Source organism: Orycteropus afer, unplaced genomic scaffold, assembly GCF_000298275.1.
Source record: "Orycteropus afer afer isolate SDZICR_OR568_19922 unplaced genomic scaffold, OryAfe1.0 scaffold00023, whole genome shotgun sequence".
Lineage (NCBI taxonomy): Eukaryota > Metazoa > Chordata > Mammalia > Tubulidentata > Orycteropodidae > Orycteropus > Orycteropus afer.
Window position 1 is genome coordinate 5,021,542 of NW_006921610.1, and position 21,464 is coordinate 5,043,005.

At 36.2% G+C, this 21,464-nt stretch overlaps 1 protein-coding gene across 1 annotated transcript in view; it reads left to right on the forward strand.

Annotated features, from left to right (window-relative positions):
• NEB (nebulin) overlaps nucleotides 1-21,464 on the forward strand; it is a 260,540-nt gene that overhangs the window by 82,900 nt on the left and 156,176 nt on the right. Inside the window, 13 exon segments of the mRNA XM_042783652.1 lie at nucleotides 319-423; nucleotides 2,462-2,569; nucleotides 5,149-5,460; nucleotides 5,855-6,058; nucleotides 13,027-13,131; nucleotides 14,818-14,925; nucleotides 15,242-15,553; nucleotides 16,001-16,204; nucleotides 16,490-16,594; nucleotides 16,681-16,788; nucleotides 18,998-19,309; nucleotides 19,957-20,160; nucleotides 20,599-20,703. Of these exon segments, the coding sequence (XP_042639586.1) occupies nucleotides 319-423; nucleotides 2,462-2,569; nucleotides 5,149-5,460; nucleotides 5,855-6,058; nucleotides 13,027-13,131; nucleotides 14,818-14,925; nucleotides 15,242-15,553; nucleotides 16,001-16,204; nucleotides 16,490-16,594; nucleotides 16,681-16,788; nucleotides 18,998-19,309; nucleotides 19,957-20,160; nucleotides 20,599-20,703 (2,292 nt within the window).

Here is a 21,464-nt window from a genome sequence, read left to right on the forward strand (position 1 = left end):
ACAATTTTTTTAAAATCTGAGTTTCTTTTTGGTATCATTTCTGAATCATATGCTTGGTTATGGTTACTAGTTTAATTTTGGTTACTAATTTAATTTCTTATATGTCATATTGATTGCATTTAACTGCTCTCTATAAGTATATGCAACACAACGCAACGCACTGCTATTGAGTTGGATCCAACTCAGTGACCACTCCTTGGGTTTCCGAGGCAGTACTATGGATATCTAGCTATAAATATACATGTATATACTTTTCTTCCCTGTTGGTCCTGAACAGTTATTCAATTTCAAATGTCTTTTTCCCACCTTACTTCCTAGCATTTATACACCATTGATTGGAATAAAGATAAGACCAAAATTCATGTTATGCCAGATACACCAGATATTTTGCAGGCCAAGCAGAATCAAACACTATACAGTCAGGTAAGCTACATAAAAATTGCTTCAAGTTTTGACTTGAAACTTATTTAATTTATTAAATGATGTAATAGTAAATAACAGATGTAAATGCTGAAACAAAGAATGACTCAAACTGGTTATCCTAGGGATATTACAAAATATAGCAGGTGAGAGTAAGGGCATAACCTGTGACTGTATACATACTTTATGGAGGCAAGCCCTGTGCTTGTCTCTTTATCACACTATTCACTGTACTTGATCTAACTAGGTGATCAGTAAATAACTGCTGAAAGGAAAAATGCATCTGTTAGATCTAGTATGAGTATCAGCTTTGTTATTTGAGTTATATGATACTGGGCAAATCACCTACCTGTCTAAACTTCAGTTTCCTCATCTATAAAACTGGGACCATAAAATTCCTGTGGCCTTGCATTTGTGGTAAAGACCAAATAAGAAATTCCAAGTAAGGCTCTCAGCACAATGCCTGGCACATAGTTAGTACTGATAAAGATTAGACAGTTTTCAAACTGTACAGATATTCAATGGATTTGACACAGTCAGATAACTCATTCGTTGAAACTCATAAAAGGCATTTTATCATCCATTACTTTTATCACTTTTATAATTAAAATTTTGTGACCTAATTTTTTTAATCAGTCATCTTAATATCTATGTTCAAAATAGTAAACACTCAATCCTACAATAAGAGTAACAAACAACATCTATAAGTAGATACATAGGTAGATATGTGAGCTGAACAGATGTGGGAAGATGAATGGAAGTACACCTATGAGTATATATATATATATAGGTTTGGTAGAGGCTATTTCTACTTATCTATTTGTATGTGCTGTCAATATATCCAAGGATATCAGAGAGCATACCGGGGGCAAAGTTCTGAAAATTTTTTAGCCATAGCCAAACACTTTGAGGGAATAGTTCACTGGGCTCAGGGGCTTAGAACCATTGTCTCAGGGGACATCTAGGTCAATTGGCATAACATAACAAAAGAGACAATGTTCTACATCCTACTTCAGTGAGTAGCGACTGGGGTCTTAAAAGCTTGCAAGTGACCATCTAAGATGTAGCTATTGATTGCTCCTCATTTGGAGCAGAGAGAAGGGAAGAAAATCAAAGACTCAAGGAAACAATTAGTCCAAAGGACTGATCGACCACAGGAACTATAGCCTCCACTACCCAGACACCAAAAGAATTAGATGGTACCTGGCTACCATTACCTACAACTCTGATCAGGATCACAATAGAAAGTCCTGGATAGAGACAGAGAAATAAAGGAAAAAAAAAAAAAAGAAAGTAGAATAAAATTCAGAAGTATAAAAATGGCCAGACTTACAAATTTGTCAGAGACTACGGGAACCCCTGAGATCATGGCCCTTAGGCAACCTTCCAGCCTGGAACTGAACCCACCCTCAGGGATCAACTTTCAGCCAAACAATAGATAGGACTATAAAGTGAATAATAACACCAGGGAGGAATGTGCTTTTCAGTACATTCAACCATACAAGACCAAAGGGCAGCATTTGCCCAAAAACAAAGATCAGAAAATAGGAAGGGGCAGGAAAGAAGGACAAATGGAAACTGGGAACTAGGGAGGAAGTAGAAACAGTGCTGTTTCATTGAGGGGACTGCAACTAATGTCATGAAAAAAATGAGTATAAATGATTGAATGGAAAACTAATTTACTCTGTAAACTTTTACCCAAGCTACAAATAGATAAATAATTAAAATAATGAGCTCAGACTGTACTTAACAGCAGGAAAAATTACATGATATAACCATATTGTTTCTGAACAGTAAAGACCATATTCAAATATACAGCCTGGCAATCTAAGAGCAAAAAAAAAAAAAAATTGAAGCCAAGTCATGTGACGCTAAGTCAATGCTTTTTCTACTCAACTAAAGAGCTTGTTTTGTTTTTATATGTATCTTTAAAGATACAGTGAAAGATGTCAGAATGGAATGTCTCCTTTCTAGGTAGATGTTTGTTTAATAATGTGTTTAACATAGAAAGAATAATAATAATAATTTCGTTTATTTTCAGAAACTCTATAAACTTGGATGGGAAGAAGCTTTGAAGAAAGGCTATGACCTCCCAGTTGATGCAATTTCTGTACAGCTGGCCAAAGCTTCAAGAGATATCGCTAGCGATGTAAGCACTGGTTTGACTATTATACCACTTGCTATTGAGTTGATTCTGATTCATAGCATTCTGTAGGACAGAATAGATCTGCTCCTAAAAGGTTTCCAAGGTTTTATAGAAGCACACTACTGCACCTTTCCTTACAGAGCAGCTGGTGGGTTCCAACTGCTGGCATTTCAGTTAGCAGCTGAGCACTTAATTACTGTGCCACCAGGGCTCCTTTTGATTTCTATATAGATGAATTTTATTAGAGTCAGGTAACTTAAGGTTGGTGATTATTTTTAAAGATCAGCTTTACTTTTTGAAATATAATGTTGCTTCCTTTTTCCTTTCTTACCCTCTTTGTCCACCCAGAATTCACTCTTTTTTCTCTCTAATCATATATCTAAGTAGAATTCCTGAATAGAAGTTGGACCTCTAAGATCCATAACACTAAGATACTATGTTTCTAGACATTACAAAGGAACCAGAGATTTTGGGTTTTCCGTACTTGGCCTAAAAATATTTCCTGTTTTATAATTTGTCTTGGCAGCTAACAACAACAACAAAATATTGGACAAATTCAAAGTACCAGATAAGTTCATCAACTTGATGTTGATGGATTCTATATGCACATATTTAAAAATTAGGTGTTAATTCTTCTTATTTGGCTTATCCTTGCATAGAAAATAAAGGAACATTCAGGAATTGAGGTTTAAAGTCCAGAGAGCTTAATTCTATTTTCTGCTGGCTATCTGGTGCAAAGTTCATAAAACAAAGATATTCTCAAAAGACAGCTTCTAGTTTTGTTTTTAAAGAGTTATGATTTTGGTGAACAAACTAGATATAACCCCTTTTTTATATAAAATGTTTATAAATATTAACTTTAATATTGTGCATATAGATACACATATCATTTTGAGAATCCCAAAAGTTAACCATGAAAAAGAGGATTTTGATATATGAATTGTCAGAATTGCATAGGGTAGTGCAACTCAATCAAAAATCTTTAAAACAAGACAACCAGGGTTTGGTTCAATATGCAGATTGAAGTACAGAGTATCTAAAGACAGAATGTGATAATAAATTCTAAGAATATAAGGAAAGAGTTCCTTTAATCCAATTAATTTGTGATATTCCAGAAGTGTTGGAAAATTAATTAGATAATGTGTTCTTACCCACTCTCTGGTTTATAGGTCAATCCCTCATTAAAATGAATCAATGTGATGATGAGCTGAAGCAGTAATGGTGCTTGAATGTTTCCCAGAAAGTAAACTCATTTTCATTTAAGCTTATATGCTTCCTATAAGTTAAAGGTAGATTTGAAATTGAAGAAATAGCATCAATAATTTTCTAATGATCCAACAATTGATAGTGCCTAATTTCTTTTCACATGAACCCATTAGTTGGAACCTTTTAAAATCTTATTCTACAATGAAATGAACTATGAGAACTTTTACACTACTGTATAGACAATACACTTTATCTCCTCTCTGTGTCAAACGGTTTTTGTATCTATGAAACTTCAGAAAATTACATCTATTTTTACATGCTCTTAGTTTAATAAGTTAGAATCACAGAATTTATAGTATTTAACCTAGTCTCCCACCTAATGTGCTACCTTCTCTTTATCTCCACCTAGTCTGTGGAGACTTTCAAATGTAGATCAGAATTTCAGTAACTCAGGGCAGGTCATTTCTTTGTTGAATCATCTCTCAATCTCATAATATTTTTTCAATCTTAAATGTTTTACTGATCAGCTTTAGGTCTGAGTTCTAGAATACCACAAAGTGGCTTATTTCCTCTTCTACTTGATATCACTTGAAATATTTTAAATTGCTTACTTACTCTCTTTTGTTCTTAGTTTTATAAGCCAGGTGTCATAAGAAAGTGTAATATGTGTTCAGAGCCTAGCATAAAGTAAATGTTAATACTATCTTTATTATTATCACCATTGTTATTGTTATCTATACTAATGCGACTTTATCCCAGTTGAATCCAAATGCAATATTTTACTTTTATTCTCTTACTTTCATTTAGTTTAATTTGACCCTTTATAGCACTATGTTGACATCTTGTGAAATCCTCTTTCTGATCTAACATGTTAACTCTTTTCAGCTACCCTGTACATGCAAGATATGAATCCTGACTAGTACAAGGCTATATGGCATAACTATATAGCAAACCACTAAAAACCCTGCTACTTAATAAATTAATCTACATTATTAAACTTATTTGGCAAGTCTTAAATCTTCCTAATTTTTCTTCCATTCGATCCATACTTATTCATCTTTCTTATAAGGGTATTAAATGAGTTTCTCAAAAGCTACCTAAAGTCAGGATACACAATGTCCAGCATAAATACCCCAGCATATTCTTCTGCCTTTAGTTGGAATTAATTTATTATCACAACTCCTTTTAATACCCAACTCTGTTAGGTTTCTTTACAAGCCATCACTTAAACAAAACTTTGTATTTCTTACTAAGTTAGCACAGACATCCCTTCTTTCATTTCATTTTTGGAAAACAAACATATACAAACAAAGCAAATTGAACTTAACTTAACCTTTCTTTATGTTAGTAAAAGAACTGTCTTCCTTTGATTTCAGCATAAATACAAACAAGGCTACCGCAAGCAACTTGGCCACCATGTTGGATTCCGAAGTTTGCAAGATGACCCAAAGCTTGTGTTGTCCATGAATGTAGCCAAAATGCAGAGTGAAAGAGAATACAAGAAGGACTTTGAGAAGTGGAAGACCAAGTACACCAGCCCAGTGGATATGTTGGGAGTAGTGTTAGCCAAGAAATGTCAGGCCTTGGTTAGTGATGTGGATTACAGAAACACCCTGCATCAATGGACGTGTCTACCGGACCAGAATGATGTTATTCATGCTAAAAAAGCTTATGAACTACAGAGTGAGGTCAGTTTCTATTAAATCAAATAAACCCACTGCCATTGAGTCAATTCTGACTCATAGCATCCCCCACTGGGTTTCCAAGGCTGTAAATCTTTACAGAAGTAGATTGCCTCATCTTCCTCCCACAGAGCAAGATGGTAGCTTTGAACTGCTGACCTCTGGTTAGCAGCCAAATGTCCTACCCACTGCACCACCAGAGTTCTTGGTCTAAATCAAATAGTGTGTACATTATTTCATATCTCATATAAGTAGTCATTTGGTAGTAGGAAAAACAGAAACTAGTAAGAGGAATGATTATTGAAAATCTAAAACGTGTCTGATTGTAATATAGAGAGTCACTTGAGTAAAGGGTCCAAGTGAGGATAAGATTTTAATGACTTACTTTTTCCTTTAACAGAATATGTATAAGTCTGACCTGGAGTGGCTGAAAGGCATCGGATGGAGTCCTCTAGGTTCTTTGGAGGCTGAAAAAAATAAGCGGGCTTCAGAAATCATCAGTGAAAAGAAATATCGTCAGCCACCAGACCGAAACAAGTTCACCAGCATTCCTGATGCCATGGACATAGTTTTGGCAAAGACAAATGCCAAAAATAGGAGCGATGTGAGTAACTCTTTGGAAATAAATGAAATAGATTACAGTGCCTGCTACATGATAGGTTGTTGTTTTTCTTATGTGCTGGAGAGTTGGTTCCAATTCATAACAACTCTGTGTACAACAGAAAAAAATACTGTCTGATCCTATGCTATTTTCACAATTGTTGCTATATTTGAGCCCATTGTTGTAGCCACTGTGTGAATCCATCTCATTGAGGGTCTTCCTCTTTTTCACTCTCTGCTTTACCAGTCATGATGTCCTTCTCCAGGGACTGGTCCCTACTAATAACATATACAAAGTATGTGAGACAAAGTTTTGCTATTCTTGCTTCTAAGGAGCATTCAGCTGTACTTCTTCCAAGACAGATTTGTTCATTCTTCTGATAATCCATGACATAGTCAATATTTTTCACCAATACCATGGTTCAAATGCATCAGTTGTTTTCTCTTTCTTATTCATTGTCCAGCTTTCACATGTGTATGTAGTGATTGGAAATAGCATGGCTTAGATTAGACTCATTTTAGTCCTCAAAGTGACATCTTTGGTTTTTAACACTAGGTTTTTTGCAGTAGATTTGCCCAAAGCGATATGTCATTTGGTTTCTTAATGACTGCTTTCATGGGCATTGATTGTGGATTCAAGTAAATTGAAATCCTTGACAATTTCAGTATTTTCTCTGTTTATTGTGATGTTGCTTATTGATGCATTAGTGAGGATTTTTGTCTTTTTTATGTTGTGTATACGCCATATTTGAAGGCTGTGGTCTTTGATCATCAGTAAGTGCTTCAAGTCCTCTTCACTTTGAACAAGCAAGGTTCTGTCATCTGAATATCACTAGTTGTCAATAAGTCTTCCTCCATTCCTGATGCTGCATTCTTCTTCATAAAGTCCAGCTTCTCAGATTATTTACTCAACGTACAGATAGACTAAGTATAATGAAAGGATACAACCCTGACACACATCTTTCCTGAATTAAAACCATACTTTCATCCCTTTGTTCTGTTTGAGTGACTGTCTCTTGGTCTGCACGAGCACAATTAAGCATTCTGGAATTCCCATTCTTTGCATTCACAGTCAAATCCCTTTGCATAGTCAATGAAACATAGCTAAACATCTTTCTGGTATTCTCTGTTGAACCAAGATCCATCTGAGATCAGCAACAATATCCCTTATTCCACCTCCTCTTCCAAATCCGAGTTGAATTTCTGGTAATTTTCTGTTGACATATTGCTGCAACCATTTTTGAATTACCTTCAGCAAAATTTTACTAGTGTGTGACATTAATGATATTTTCTATAATTTCCATATTCTGGTAGATCATCTTTCTTGGGAATGGGCACAAATATAGATGTCTTCAAGGTAGCTGGCAAGGTAGCTGTGTTCCAGATTTCTTGGCATAGATGAGTGAGTGCTTCTAGCGATGCACCCATTTTTTTGAAACGTCTCAATTGGTATTCCTTCAATTCCTGGATACTTATTTTTCACCAGTGTCTTCACTGTAACTTGGACTTCTTCCTTCAGTACCATAGGTTCTTTATCATATGCTACCTCATGAAATTGAACATCAATTCATTTTTTTTTTGGTGCAATGACTCTACATTTCTTCCATCTTCTTTTGATGCTTCTTGTGTTGTTTAATATTTTGTCCATAGAATCCTTCAATATTGCAACTCATGGGTTGAAGTTTTTCTTCAGTTCTTTCAGCTTGAGAAATGCTGAGCATGTTCTTCCCCTTTGGTTTTCCATGTCTAGGTCTTGGCACATTTCATTATAATGCTTTACTTTGTTTTCTCGAGCTGCCCTTTGAAACCTATTCAGCTCTTCATTTAATCATTTCTTCCATTCTCTTTAGCTTGTTGTTGTTATGCGCTGTCGAGTTGGACCCGACTCATAGCGACCCCTCCTTGGGTTTCCGAGGCAGTATCACTACGGAAGTAGGTTGCCCCATCTTCCTTCCAGAGTCTCTTCCGACACCCATTTTGGCCTTTTCTTTCTTTCCTGTCCCTTTAATGGCCTTTATTTCTTCACGTATGATGTCCTTGCTGTCATCCCACAATTTGTCTTATCTTTGGTCATTAGTGTTCAATGTGTCAAATCTGTTCTTGAGATGGTCTCTAAATTCAGTTAGGATATGCTCAAAGTTGTACTTTGGCTAAGATGAACTTGTTTTAATTTAATGAAGCTTTAACTTGAACTTGCATATGAGCAAGTTCTGCAGTTGGCAACTGATCTTGTTCTTACTGATAATGAGCTTCTCCATAACCTTTTTCCATACGTGTAGTCAATTTGGTTTCTGTTTATTCCACCTGGTGAGGTCACGTGTATAGTTGCTATTTAGATTGTTGAAAAAATGTATTTCCAATGAATAGGCTGTTCATCTTACAAAATTCAGTCATGGTATTGTTTCTATCACCAAGGCCATATTTTCCAACTAGAGATCCTTCTTCTTTGTTTCAAACTTTTGCTTAACAGTTACCAGTAATTATCAATTCATCTTGATTGCATGTTTGATCAACTTTAGACTGCAGAAGTTGGTAAAAAATCTTGATTAATTCTTCTTTGACATTAGTGGTTAGTATATAAATTTGAAGAATAGTCGAGCATACCTGTTTCCTTTGAAATTTGACTGTATTAAATATCCCATTTTTTTTTTTGCTGGGATACAGTGTGTGATGCGAAGGGATTCCGAGAGGCTTACACAAAGTCAAAATATAATAGTGTAGTTTCTGCTAAATGTTTATAATGCATTTAACTTAGCTAAGTCAAGGTGATTTGATAAATCACAGCAAATATATTCCATTTAAAAATATATTTATTTTCTTCTCCAGCATTGAAATCAGTGTCTGTCATATAATAAGTGCCCAATAAATATTTGTTGAATAAAATAAATGAAAGATAGCAATATGGAGTAATTTTATGTGAACAAGGGAAAAATTATTATTTGGCTAGAAATATAATTCTGAAAATTACAGAAAGTAAAATTATATGCACTGAGATTGGGTAAGAAGTTTTAAGTAGGTATAAGTAAAAAGGTTTCATTTGTTGTTGTTATGTGCTATCGAGTTGGCCCTGACTCATAGCGACTCCTCCTTGGGTTTCCGAGGCAGCATCACTACAGAAGTAGGATTGCCCAACCTTCTTTCTGAGGAGTGGCTTGTGGGTTTGAACCGCCAGCCTTCTGGTTAGCAGTCAAGTGCTTTAGGCACTATGCTACCAGTACACCAAAAATCAAACTCACTGCTATTGAGTCAATTCTGACTCACAGTGACCTCCATTGGGTTTCTGAGGCTGTAAATCTTTATGGAAGTAGATTTCCCTATCTTCCTTCCACGGAGCAGCTGGTGGGATTGAACGGCTGACCTTGCAGTTAGCAGCCAAGTGCCTTATCCACTATGCCACCAGAGCTCCTCTCCTTTATATATATAAAGGAGCTCTCTCTATATATAAAGAAAATCTACTTCTGTAAAGATTTACTACCTCGGAAACCCAATGGGGGTTGCTATGAGTCAGAATTGACTTGATGGCAGTATTTTTTTTTTTTTTTTTTTTTAATTTTCTTTTACATATATTATATATATTAGGAAATACTATATAAACTCTATGTAATATGTATAATTCCATAATCAACTCATAGTGAGCATTAGACAAATTGTAGCTCTTCTCTTGTCAATTAACTCCCCACGGATTTTTGCAATTTTAATATCCACAATATGCAGTAAATGCTGACCCATCAGCTTCATTATTGATGTTTATATTTTTGTTTCTTTTCTTTTCTGTTTTTTTTTTAATAATGGCAATTTGAACACTACCAGCTTACTGATAAAACAACCAATTTATGCAAAATATTTCTTCCTCCTTTGTTGGAATCCAGGTTTCCTTTCTCTCCACAAAACAGGGCTATCCAAAAGCCTCTGAACTAATCAGGTGACCAAAAGAGAAACTATGGATCATAAAAATTTGTCAACATAAATGTTGTGAAACAAACCTGCCAACCGTGTGCCCTGGTTATAGGACATACTGATCCCCTCAAGCCTCAGGACCTGTGCCAACTGGAGGTCCTTAAGGTTGTTGTCTCTGCTTTTAAACATCTATCCCAGTATCAAACAAATCACATCATTTTCTTTGTGTGCCCTGGGATAAAAGTGTCATATGCCATTGAAGAAATGACTTTTGGGGAAGTATGAAATCAGAAATTAGATGTAAGAAGGAGAGCAATGTGGTGGAGATGTGATAGCACTAGCTGTGTGGTTCACGGGACACTTGGCAATATCTGGAGACATTTTTAGTTGTAACAACTTAAGAGGTAGGGTGTCAGTGGCATCTAGTGAGCAGCAACTATGGAGGCTGCTAAACATCCCACCATCTCGGACAGCCCCCACCTCCAACAGAGACTCATCCTGTTCACAATGCTAGTGGTGCTGAGGGTGAGAAATGTTGGTCATGCTTAATCAGAAAAGCAGTGCAAAACTGGGATAAATGTATGTGGGAATTAATAAGCCTCTCTTTGTTTTGGTCCTGAATATTTTAATCAGCTTTTCTGGTTTATATCAACTGCAGTGAACATGCTCAGAAACGGGACAAATACCAACGCCGTATACCACATTTCTCAAAAGGATATTGACAAGTCCAAGGAACCAATGAGACTTTTAAGATTATTATTTTGAAACAGGGAGCTTTGGTAGCATAGTGGCTAAGACACTTGCCTGCTAACCAGACGGCTGGCGGTTCAAACCCACCAGCCACTCCTTGGAAGGAAGGTTGGGCAATCCTACTTCCGTAGTGATACTGCCTTGGAAACCCAAGGAGGGGTTGCTATGAGTCGGGTTTGACTCGACGGCACATAACAACATTTTGAAACAAATTTAGACATACAGAAAAGTTTCAAAAATAATATAAAAATTCATATGTGTGTGTGTGTATATAGATAAATATATACATATATATATATATGACTATACACACATACATACACATATATATGCACACACATGTATACATACCTTCATCTAGATTCCCTTAAGGTTAATATTTTACCACATTTGCTTTCTCTATCTCAATTTCTTTCTCTCATTCTCTCTTAACTCTCTCTCTCATATGTATATATAAATTGCTCTCTCATGTATGTAAATATGAATTGTATGTATGTATGTATATATATATCTATATATATATCTATACATATTGTTTATTGATTTATAATGCTACTCTATGCCTAAATACCTCAAGGTGTGTATCCTAAAAACAAGAATATTCTTTTATATAACCATAGTGCAATTATCAAAATCAAGAAATTAATATTGACATAATACTGTTATTTACTGTACAGAATTTATTCAATTTTACCACTAGTATCCTTATAGCAAAAGGAAAAAAATGTTTTTCTTGGTCCAGCATCCAATCCAAGATCACACATTGCCTTAATTGTCATGTCTTTTTTTATCTCTTTTAATCTGGACTTGTTCCTTTATGTTTCTTTGTCTTTCAAGTCCTTGCTATTTTATAAGAGAACAGGACAATTATTTTGTAGAATATCCCTCAATCTGGGTTTGTCTGGAGCATCTTCATGATTAGATTCAAGGTATGTATTTGGGCAGGAATATCACATGTTGTGTCCTTGTACATTATATCAGGAGGTGCATGATATCAATTTGCCCCATTACTGGTAATTTCTACTGTTTTAGTTATCTAGTGCTGCTATGACAGAAATACCATAAGTTGGTGGCTTTAACAGACAGAAATTTATTTTCTCACAGTTTAGGAGGCTCAAAGTCCAAATTCAGGTTGCCATCTCTTTGTCTTCTCTGGAGAAAGGTCCTTGTCTCTTTTGAGCTTCTGCTCCTTGTCTGTCTTTATGTGACTTGGTTTCTCTCTTCACCATCTCAGTTTACTCACTTGCTTATTTAATCTCTTCTATAAAAGAGATTGATTAAGACACCCCCTACACTAGTCTTGTCTCATTAACATAACAAAGACAACGCAGACCCAAATGGCATTATAACTACTGGCATGTTGTTGTTATGTGCTGTCAAGTCAGACCCGACTCATAGCGACCCCTCCTTGGGTTGCCGAGGCAGTATCACTATGGAAGTAGATTGCCCAACCTTCCTTCCGAAGAGTGGCTGGTGGGTTTGAACCACCAGCCTTCTGGTTAGCAGTCAAGTACCTTAGGCACTATTCTACCAGAGCTCCTAACTACTGGCATAGAGGTTAGGATTGACAACATATATTCTTGGGGCACACAGTGCACTCCATAATATCAACTTTGATCATTTAAAAGTGATGTCTTCCAGGTTTCATCACTGTCAAGTTACTATTTTACCCTTGTAATTAATAAATTTCTTGTGAGGATATTCTGACATTATGCACGCATCCTGTTTCTCATCAAATGTTCACACCTTCGCTTTAGTAAATCAATGAGATTTTTGGTTCAGCTCCTTTGTCTTCTGTCCCAGAGAAACCCTGGCTCGGCGACATCCAAGAGATTTTGATAAATTCCCAAACAAAATCCTTTTGGGAATTCTAATCCCCCCAAAGAATTGTGAAGTACAAAATTAAATAATAAATCATATAGGAAATGAGACCTCGTAATTTCTAGGCACACCTTGAATATGTCTTCTTTTGAGATGAGGATGGTCTCTGAATCAAATATTGGGGAGGACTTCTATCACCCAAAAGATGGAGAAGTGCTGTTCTATTTAATGATATTGACAAAGGCTCTAATTATCTGGGTTGATTTCTTTGGCAGGATTATCTGTAACTTTTAAAAGGTGATCTCTAATCTATATTTTTGAAAGGTAATTTTTTTCCCAGATAAATCAAGGAATATTGTACCCATTTTCTGCTTTTGTTATCTGCTTCTGTTATAGATTATGAAGTTTACTTTAGTTCAGATATATTTACTAATCTTGTCTGAAGTTAACTATGTCATCCACTAATCTAATACCATAACTAAAAATTCTTATTTCTCATTTTAGAGACTTTATAGAGAAGCTTGGGACAAGGACAAGACTCAAATCCACATCATGCCTGATACACCTGACATTATTCTGGCTAAAGCAAACTTAATCAATACAAGTGATGTAAGTTTTCAAATTCAGCGTGTGCTTTTAGAGAGCTCATTGAAATTGCTGCTTAGTCAGGAAAGCTATTTTGAAGTTCTTTTGAGTTCTTGAATCATTTTAATAAAGCACAGGTGACTCAGATTTCTCATTTAGTGTCTTTTAGCTTGAACATGAAAATATTGGCACTCCCTGTCTCAGACAGAGTTGGAGATCTTGTGCTCTCTGCTCCTTGCTATCTATTATCACACATATTATTGTAATGTGAAGGGTTGTATCACTCTCCCCTATGTGTATGGGAGCTCCTTGGAGGCAGAGAAAATTTGCATTGACTCTACAGTGCTTACTTAACATAGTGCCTGACACATAATACCAAAACCAAATCAAGCCCATTGCTATTGGGTTGTCTCTGACTCATAGGGACCTTAGAGAACAGAGCAGAACTGCCCTATAGGGTTTCCAAGCCTTTAGATCTTTACAGAGGCCAACTGCCACATTTGTCTCCTAGAGAGCAGCTGGTGGGTTTGAACCGCAGACGTTTTGTTGCAGCTGAGCACTTTAACTCCTGCACTACCAGGGTCCTTGACACATAGTAGATAATGATATTTTGAATGAATGAACATACAGTAACTATGCAGAAGAATTTCATTTTTATTATAATAATAGCATAAACTTCTAAAACATACATATTTTTTCTAAAATGTAGTTCTAAAAATTAAATATTTTAGAGACAATCTAATAGAATTTTAGAGACAATCTAATAGAATGACTTTAACATTAAGTAAATGTGTTAGAATAATGTCACAAAGGTTTAAATTTACAAACACAAGTTTAGGACCAGTAGGATTTAAAGCAATCTGGTTTCTAAATGTAAAAAATATATATGTTCTAAATTATATTCATGGCTATTTAGTGTTGTAACAGCTCTGAAGAAGCAAATTATTTCACTTAAATTTTTTAAATTAGATATTAAAACTTTCCTCAGAAAATCATAAATTTTTAAAATTATGAAAGATTACCAATGTGGACCCTACTTTGGTTGGCTCTATACTGTAAAATGAAACTAATAACCCAGTTGGCATAATTTTTTTCCTACTGGACAATGGAAAGGCATTGTTTCTGTTTTCTAATGAAATGCTCAGAGTTAATTGGAAAACAGCACCTACATTATATTTCATTTAATTTAAATACCAATTTTCTCCTGCCTTATTCTCCAAAGAATTTGGAAATAAAAACCCAAAACCAAACCCAATGCTGTCAAGTTGATTCCAACTCATTGCACCCCTATAAAACAAAGTAGAATTGTCCCATAAGGTTTCTTTACAGAAGTAGAATGCCACATCTTTCTCCTGCAGGGTGCTGGTGGGTTCTAACCTCTTACCTTTCAGTTTGCAGCCGAGCCCTTAACCACTATGCCACCAGTTCAGCAATAGCTGATGTTTAATTTCCTTAATCTAGGCAATCAAAGAGCTCCAAAGTTTAAAATTTTGCTATCAATGGGCAAAAGGGGTCACTACGAATCAGGGTGGACTCAATGGCAGTGAGTTTTTTGAGTTTGGGTATAATTTCTAATTACAATTGAGTATCCTAGAATGCAGACACCATCCCTCTTATATTTTTAAAATATTTAGCACACTGCATCCTTTATGCTACAGTTGTTTATGGAGAACCATTTTCCCCAAAGTGAACTTCTTTATCTCTTAACAGAAACTCTATCGAATGGGTTATGAGGAGCTGAAGAAAAAAGGTTACGATCTTCCTCTTGATGCCATACCAATCAAAGCAGCAAAAGCATCCCGGGAAATTGCCAGTGAAGTAAGATTTTGTCTCCTACTTATATTGAGTTGATTGCCATTTATAACTTCAAGGCAATCTCAATTTCATTTTAAATTGAACAAAATCTTCTAAGGAGGAACAAATTAAAACAGAGTGAAATGATCCCAGAGATGCAGTGTAGGGTGAGAATAAGATCAAGGATGCATATATTATGTATGGGATTTGTAGCTGAATTTAGCCTTTAATCCTTCCTATTAAAAAACTGAAATCCATGCCTCTCTAGGCTCTTAGTGAAACTCTTAGAATTAATGTGCTTTGTAATGTACCATAAATGAGACCAATATTTTTTCTTTAGTACAAGTACAAAGAAGGTTTTCGCAAGCAGCTTGGCCACCATATTGGAGCCCGGGACATTAAGGATGACCCCAAGATGATGTGGTCCATGCATGTGGCCAAGATCCAGAGTGACAGGGAGTACAAGAAAGACTTTGAGAAGTGGAAGACCAAGTTCAGCAGCCCAGTGGACATGCTGGATGTGGTACTGGCCAAAAAGTGCCAGACACTGGTTAGTGACATAGACTACAAGAACGTGCTGCATCAGTGGACATGCCTGCCTGACCAGAATGATGTCATCCATGCTCGGCGAGCCTATGACCTCCAGAGCGACGTGAGTCTAAGGTTTTCCTTTAGCCAACCAAACATTATATATGCTTTTCTAAGTATCAAAGTGCCCTCAAACTGAGAGGAGTTGAATTTGCACAATGGAGATCTATATCCTTGGATTAATGTTCAATGACTAATGGAAATCTATATTTTTGGACTAATGTCCAGTCACCCAAACATGTGGAGATATCATTATTCCCCCAAAGAAAGAGCCAGCAATGCCCCCATTGCTTTGGAGGAAGCCTCTTTTATTGTGTGGAGATTTTTTCTGTTTCTGCTTAAATGGTTTTCAAAAATTTCCTTCTAATCTTAATATTTTCTTGGTTCACAAGTGTGACAAGACTTTCAAACTTTTCACAAAGTCTAGCATTAAAATATGTAACGAAAATTTTATTTCTTCAAAGGCATATGATTTTGCTTATGATAAGTAGTTTGTTACTTGCAATTTCAGAATTTGTACAAGGCTGATCTTCAGTGGCTAAAAGGCATTGGTTGGTTACCTAGTGGTTCTCTTGAGGATGAGAGGAACAAAAGAGCTAGCCAGATTTTGAGTGACCATGTTTACCGTCAACACCCAGATAAATTCAAGTTTTCCAGCCTTATGGACTCCATACCAATGGTTTTGGCAAAAAACAATGCTACTACCATGAACCATGTAAGTCCTTTGTTTGTTGAGGAGGTTTTTTTTTGTTATTATTTTGTTTGTTTGTAGACACATTGACATCTCTTTCTATAAAAGTAAATTCATGTTCATATTTTTTGCTTGATATTAATGTGATTTATAAATCAGTTTTATACTTCCTAATGACATGAGACATCTAGACCTGAAGATGTCACAAATAACCAATGCACAGCACAGAATCTATTATCATTAAGAATCAAACTATTTCAATGTGCCTATTTATTATTGGCCTGAACTAGGGACATCTTTTTCTTTTAGCGCCTCTACACAGAAGCTTGGGACAAAGATAAAACCACTGTTCACATTATGCCAGACACCCCTGAAGTTGTACTAGCTAAACAAAACAAAATAAACTACAGTGAGGTAAGCAATATATTCATGGTCTATGATGTATTTCTCTTACAAGGCACTTTATAAGCCAAATTTAGGATTATTTATGTCTCTTTTAGAAACAATATAAACTTGGCCTAGAAGAAGCGAGGAAGAGAGGCTATGATATGCGACTAGATGCCATTCCCATCAAGGCAGCCAAGGCATCCAGAGATATTGCAAGTGAAGTAAGTATTCCTGAAGAGTTGTTCTACTTAAATTTGGCACTAAAATTTCTTTTCCTCTCCAAGACTTATAATATAGAAGTAAGCTATTAAGTTAAAGCTCTTGCTAACAGCTTCTTTTTCAATAAAAAGTTTAAGATAATGGTAATGAAATTTTTAACGCAGAGACTGAATTTGAGGTGTGGTTGAGTATACAACAACATGCATTTCAAAACATGTCTTGCTAGACAAAAGCATTAGCTACTTGACTGTAGTTCAGACATTCTTTTAAAAATAAATTCTGGTAAATATATATGCTACAAAACATGTCCTTTCAACGTTTCAGATGTACAATTCAGTGATATTAATTATATTTATCATGTTATTCAACCATCACCATTATCTGTTAGAAATTTTTCTATCACCTATAACAGAAACTTAGTGTTCAGGAATCTTTTTTTTTTTTTTTTCTCGTTATACTGTAAACATTCTTAGTTGTTAACACAATTTACTTTTTTTAAAAAAAATTTATTGTGATCTGGGTGAAAATTTACAGAGCAAATTCACTTTCCATACAGTAGCTCACATACACTTTGTCTCATGACATTGACTGCAATTTCCCACAATGGAACAACTCTCCTCCCACTTCCTCCCCATAGTTACCCCTTCCCTGTGTCCTTCCCTCTCATGCACTCCTGCCCTGCAAGCTGTCTCCCTGTGCATACACAGCCCTTCTATTCTCCCATGATTGATCTGTCCAAGGAGTGTATCTACCTAATGTAAATGTTCAGCTCATATCCCTGTCTTTTGTTTGGCTGGAAGCCACAGGAGTGGATTCAATCCTAGACCTGAAGGGCAACTAGGGACCATAGTCTCAGTGGTTACATCAGGCTCTATCAGGCCAGCAAACCTGATTCCCACCCCCCTTTTTTTTAAATGATTTTGAGTTTTGTTCCACATTGTTCTCCCACTCTATCCAGGACCTCCTACATAGACCCCCCTCCTTGTGGTTGACAGTGGTAGCCGGATACCTCATAGTCGTATAGACTGAGGATCACATGGTATACCAGTCACTTGGACTAATAGTTTCGAGGTGTCTTTGGTTTTCTTCATTCTTCTTTGCTCTGGATGAGGAAAGACCCATTGTTGCATCTAGATGGCTGCTTGCAAGCTTTTAAGATCCCAGTCACTACTTGACAAAGTGGGATGTGGAACAATGTTTTGTGTAGTATGTTAGGCCTATTGAGCTTTTTATCCCCTGTGACTATGGTCCCAAGCCCACAGGTCCAACTACTTGCTCCCTCTGGGCTGTGGCCAAGAAGTGACTAAAACCTTGTCCCTTGCCAACTCTACTATATACCTGGGAATTCTTACGGAACATACAAATACACTTGTAGAAACATTGCCTGCTAACCCTATACATGGTCTTGGGTACCCTACTCCTCTGCATAGACATACCTAGTAGTTCAGCCTGTCCATCCATCTATCCACCTGTAGATCAATGTTTGTCAGGCATCTTTTTTATTTTCCCACATGATGCATATCTTGTATAAGATTGAACTCATTGTAGAATTTCTTCAAAACTTAATTCAAGCTCTATGAACCAAGGACTAAATGAATGGGTTTACTTTATGCTATTCAAAGTCCAACCATCCACGAGGACCCTATGTTTATGTCTGTATCCAGTAATTGGTTGCTGGTATTTATTTTCTTCAAAAGTTGAATTTGCACCTATTTCTAGAAATATGTATCTTTCCACTTCTTTTGTCCACATTTTTTCCAAATATGGAAATAATTTAAAAGTAACTGTTCAACCATTGGAAAAAGATAAAATATATTATGGTATACCCATATTATGGAATATCTGCTATCATTAAAAATCATTTATAAAAAATAATTAATGACAAAAAGGAATGCTTATATTAATACTGAGAATTATAAGCACAATCCTGTATACAATTTGACTCCTAGTCTCATTTTATTCTCTCTCTGTTTCACACACACATTATCAGTAATCTGACTGAAGAATCGTGTCTTAATTTCATTTTCTTTTTTGGGCTTATTTAAGTTTAATTTACTTACTCATTTATTCATTTTCTAAATAGTTTACAAGATGCATGTATTATTTATATACTAACAGAAATAATTTTTAATGAATAGAGAAATTTGAGGCTAATAGTTACTTTTTACTAAGAGTAGAAATAGGTGATTATCAGACTTTTTCTTCTTCTAGTTCAAGTACAAAGAAGGCTATCGCAAGCAACTTGGTCATCACATTGGTGCTCGAGCTATACATGATGACCCCAAGATGATGTGGTCCATGCATATAGCCAAGATCCAGAGTGACAGGGAGTACAAGAAGGACTTTGAGAAGTGGAAGACCAAATTCAGCAGCCCAGTGGACATGCTGGGGGTGGTGCTGGCCAAAAAGTGCCAGGCCTTGGTCAGTGACATAGACTATAAGAATGTGCTGCATCAGTGGACATGCCTGCCTGACCAGAACGATGTCATCCACGCACGGCGGGCCTATGACCTCCAGAGTGATGTGAGTACTGACATTAAAATAACATGCATAGTTGAGAAATCAGTGTATTAAAGTCCCTTGGGAAAATGAGCAATAAACAGCACCAAGCTTGCTAGCCCCTGCAAAAAGCGTGTGCAGGAAAGCATGCTTTCCTTCTTTATAGTGTTAATTCCACTCTACCCACCAGCCACTCTTCGGAAGGAAGGTTGGGCAATCCTACTTCCGTAGTGATACTGCCTCGGAAACCCAAGGAGGGGTCGCTATGAGTCGGGGCCGACTCGACGGCAAATAACAACAACAACAACAACAACATGGACCAGAAAAGAATATCGTCTGATACCCTCCCTGCCCCTATGACATGCAAGCTGTTTGAGTTTGACCTCTAAAGCTTGGCAGTTCAAACATACCCCACAGTACCGCAGAAGAAAAGCCCTGGTGGTTTGCTTCCACCAGGAGCATTACAGACAAGAAACCCCTATGGAGCAGTTCTGATCTGTAACACATGGGGTCGCCATCAATTGAAATTGAGAGCAACTGACAACACCACCATCATCCTCCCTGCCCACCACACAATATTTTCAAGAGTGTTTATATTTTACATCATATCCTTTAAATGAAATTACTGTTCTAATGCAGTGTAAATATTTATTGACTGTTTATGTCAACAGAATATGTACAAGTCAGATCTCCAGTGGTTGAGAGGTATTGGCTGGGTGCCCATCGGCTCTTTGGATGTGGAAAAATGCAAAAGAGCATCTGAAATTTTGAGTGATAAAAGCTACCGCCAGCCTCCCGACAAATTGAAATTTACCAGTGTGACTGATTCTCTGGAACAAGTATTGGCCAAGAACAATGCCATTAACATGAACAAGGTGAGGCTTCAAAATTTAGGGAGTCTTGTAAAGCTGAATCAAAAAAAAAAAAAAAAAAAAGGAAGCATCATTGAGAAAAGAAATAGAGCAGTGAGCCATAAAAACTATCTATCTGTCATATTTACATTATAATATTCACTTTAGTTATTGTTTCATGATTTTTATAACGTGGCATATTTTTAGGGAAAAATTATCTTTGCATAAATAATGCTTACTCTTATATTTTAAAAAATGTTACCATGTATTTCAGATTATCAGAAGGTATATATAAAAATATGTGTATTACTGTGAACTACTTCAAGTTGCAAGCCTATGTTAACGTATATAAAATACATAACCTTTTCTTGTTTTGTTGAAAAAATTCTTGTGACCTTGAAATTCCTATATATTGCAAATTGCATTGTTTTTCCTGACTACTTTATATGTTTTCTTTGATAGCGTTTATACACAGAAGCCTGGGACAAAGACAAGACCCAGATCCACATAATGCCTGACACGCCAGAGATTATGTTGGCAAGAATGAACAAAATCAACTACAGTGAGGTGGGAGCAGATGATAAATCTCTGATATTTGCATGCTCTTTCTTATTGCAATTAATTTATGCTATCATGGTGTAAGGGAGCTCTGGTAGCATAATGCCTAAGGCACTTGACTGCTAACCAGAAGGCTGGCGGTTCAAACCCACCAGCCACTCCTTGGAAGGAAGGTTGGGCAATCTACTTCCGTAGTGATACCGCCTCGGAACCTAAGGAAGGGTCATTATGAGTTGGATCCGACTGGAGGGCAGTGAGTTTGGACTCAACGGCAACTAACAACAACAAATACTAAATGACAGCTTTGTAAAGAAAATCTTTTCCTGCTTCATATGAATAACCACTCTTGCATTTCTTGATCACCATCATAAACTTCAAACTTTAAGAGATACAAATTGTCATTTAGAAAATGCAAATTATAAGAAACAAACGACTTGGTGACCATAATATTCATTATTAAAAAACAAACAAAAACACCTCACTGACATCAAGTCAATTCTGACTCTTAGCGACCCCCATTGGTTTTCCAAGGCTATAAATCTTTACAGAAGCAGACTGCCCCATCTCTCTTTCGTGGAGCAGCTGGTGGGTTCAAATCACCAAGCTTCTAGTTAGCAGGTAAATGCCTTAACCACTACACTACCAGAACTCCTTTAATATTAACTATAGTCATTTCTTTCACTAATGTTTGAAGTTAAGAAATTAGCTATAGGCTAAATATACATGTATCTCCCCTTTATGCTACATAACTGTGATAAATATATTTTCCA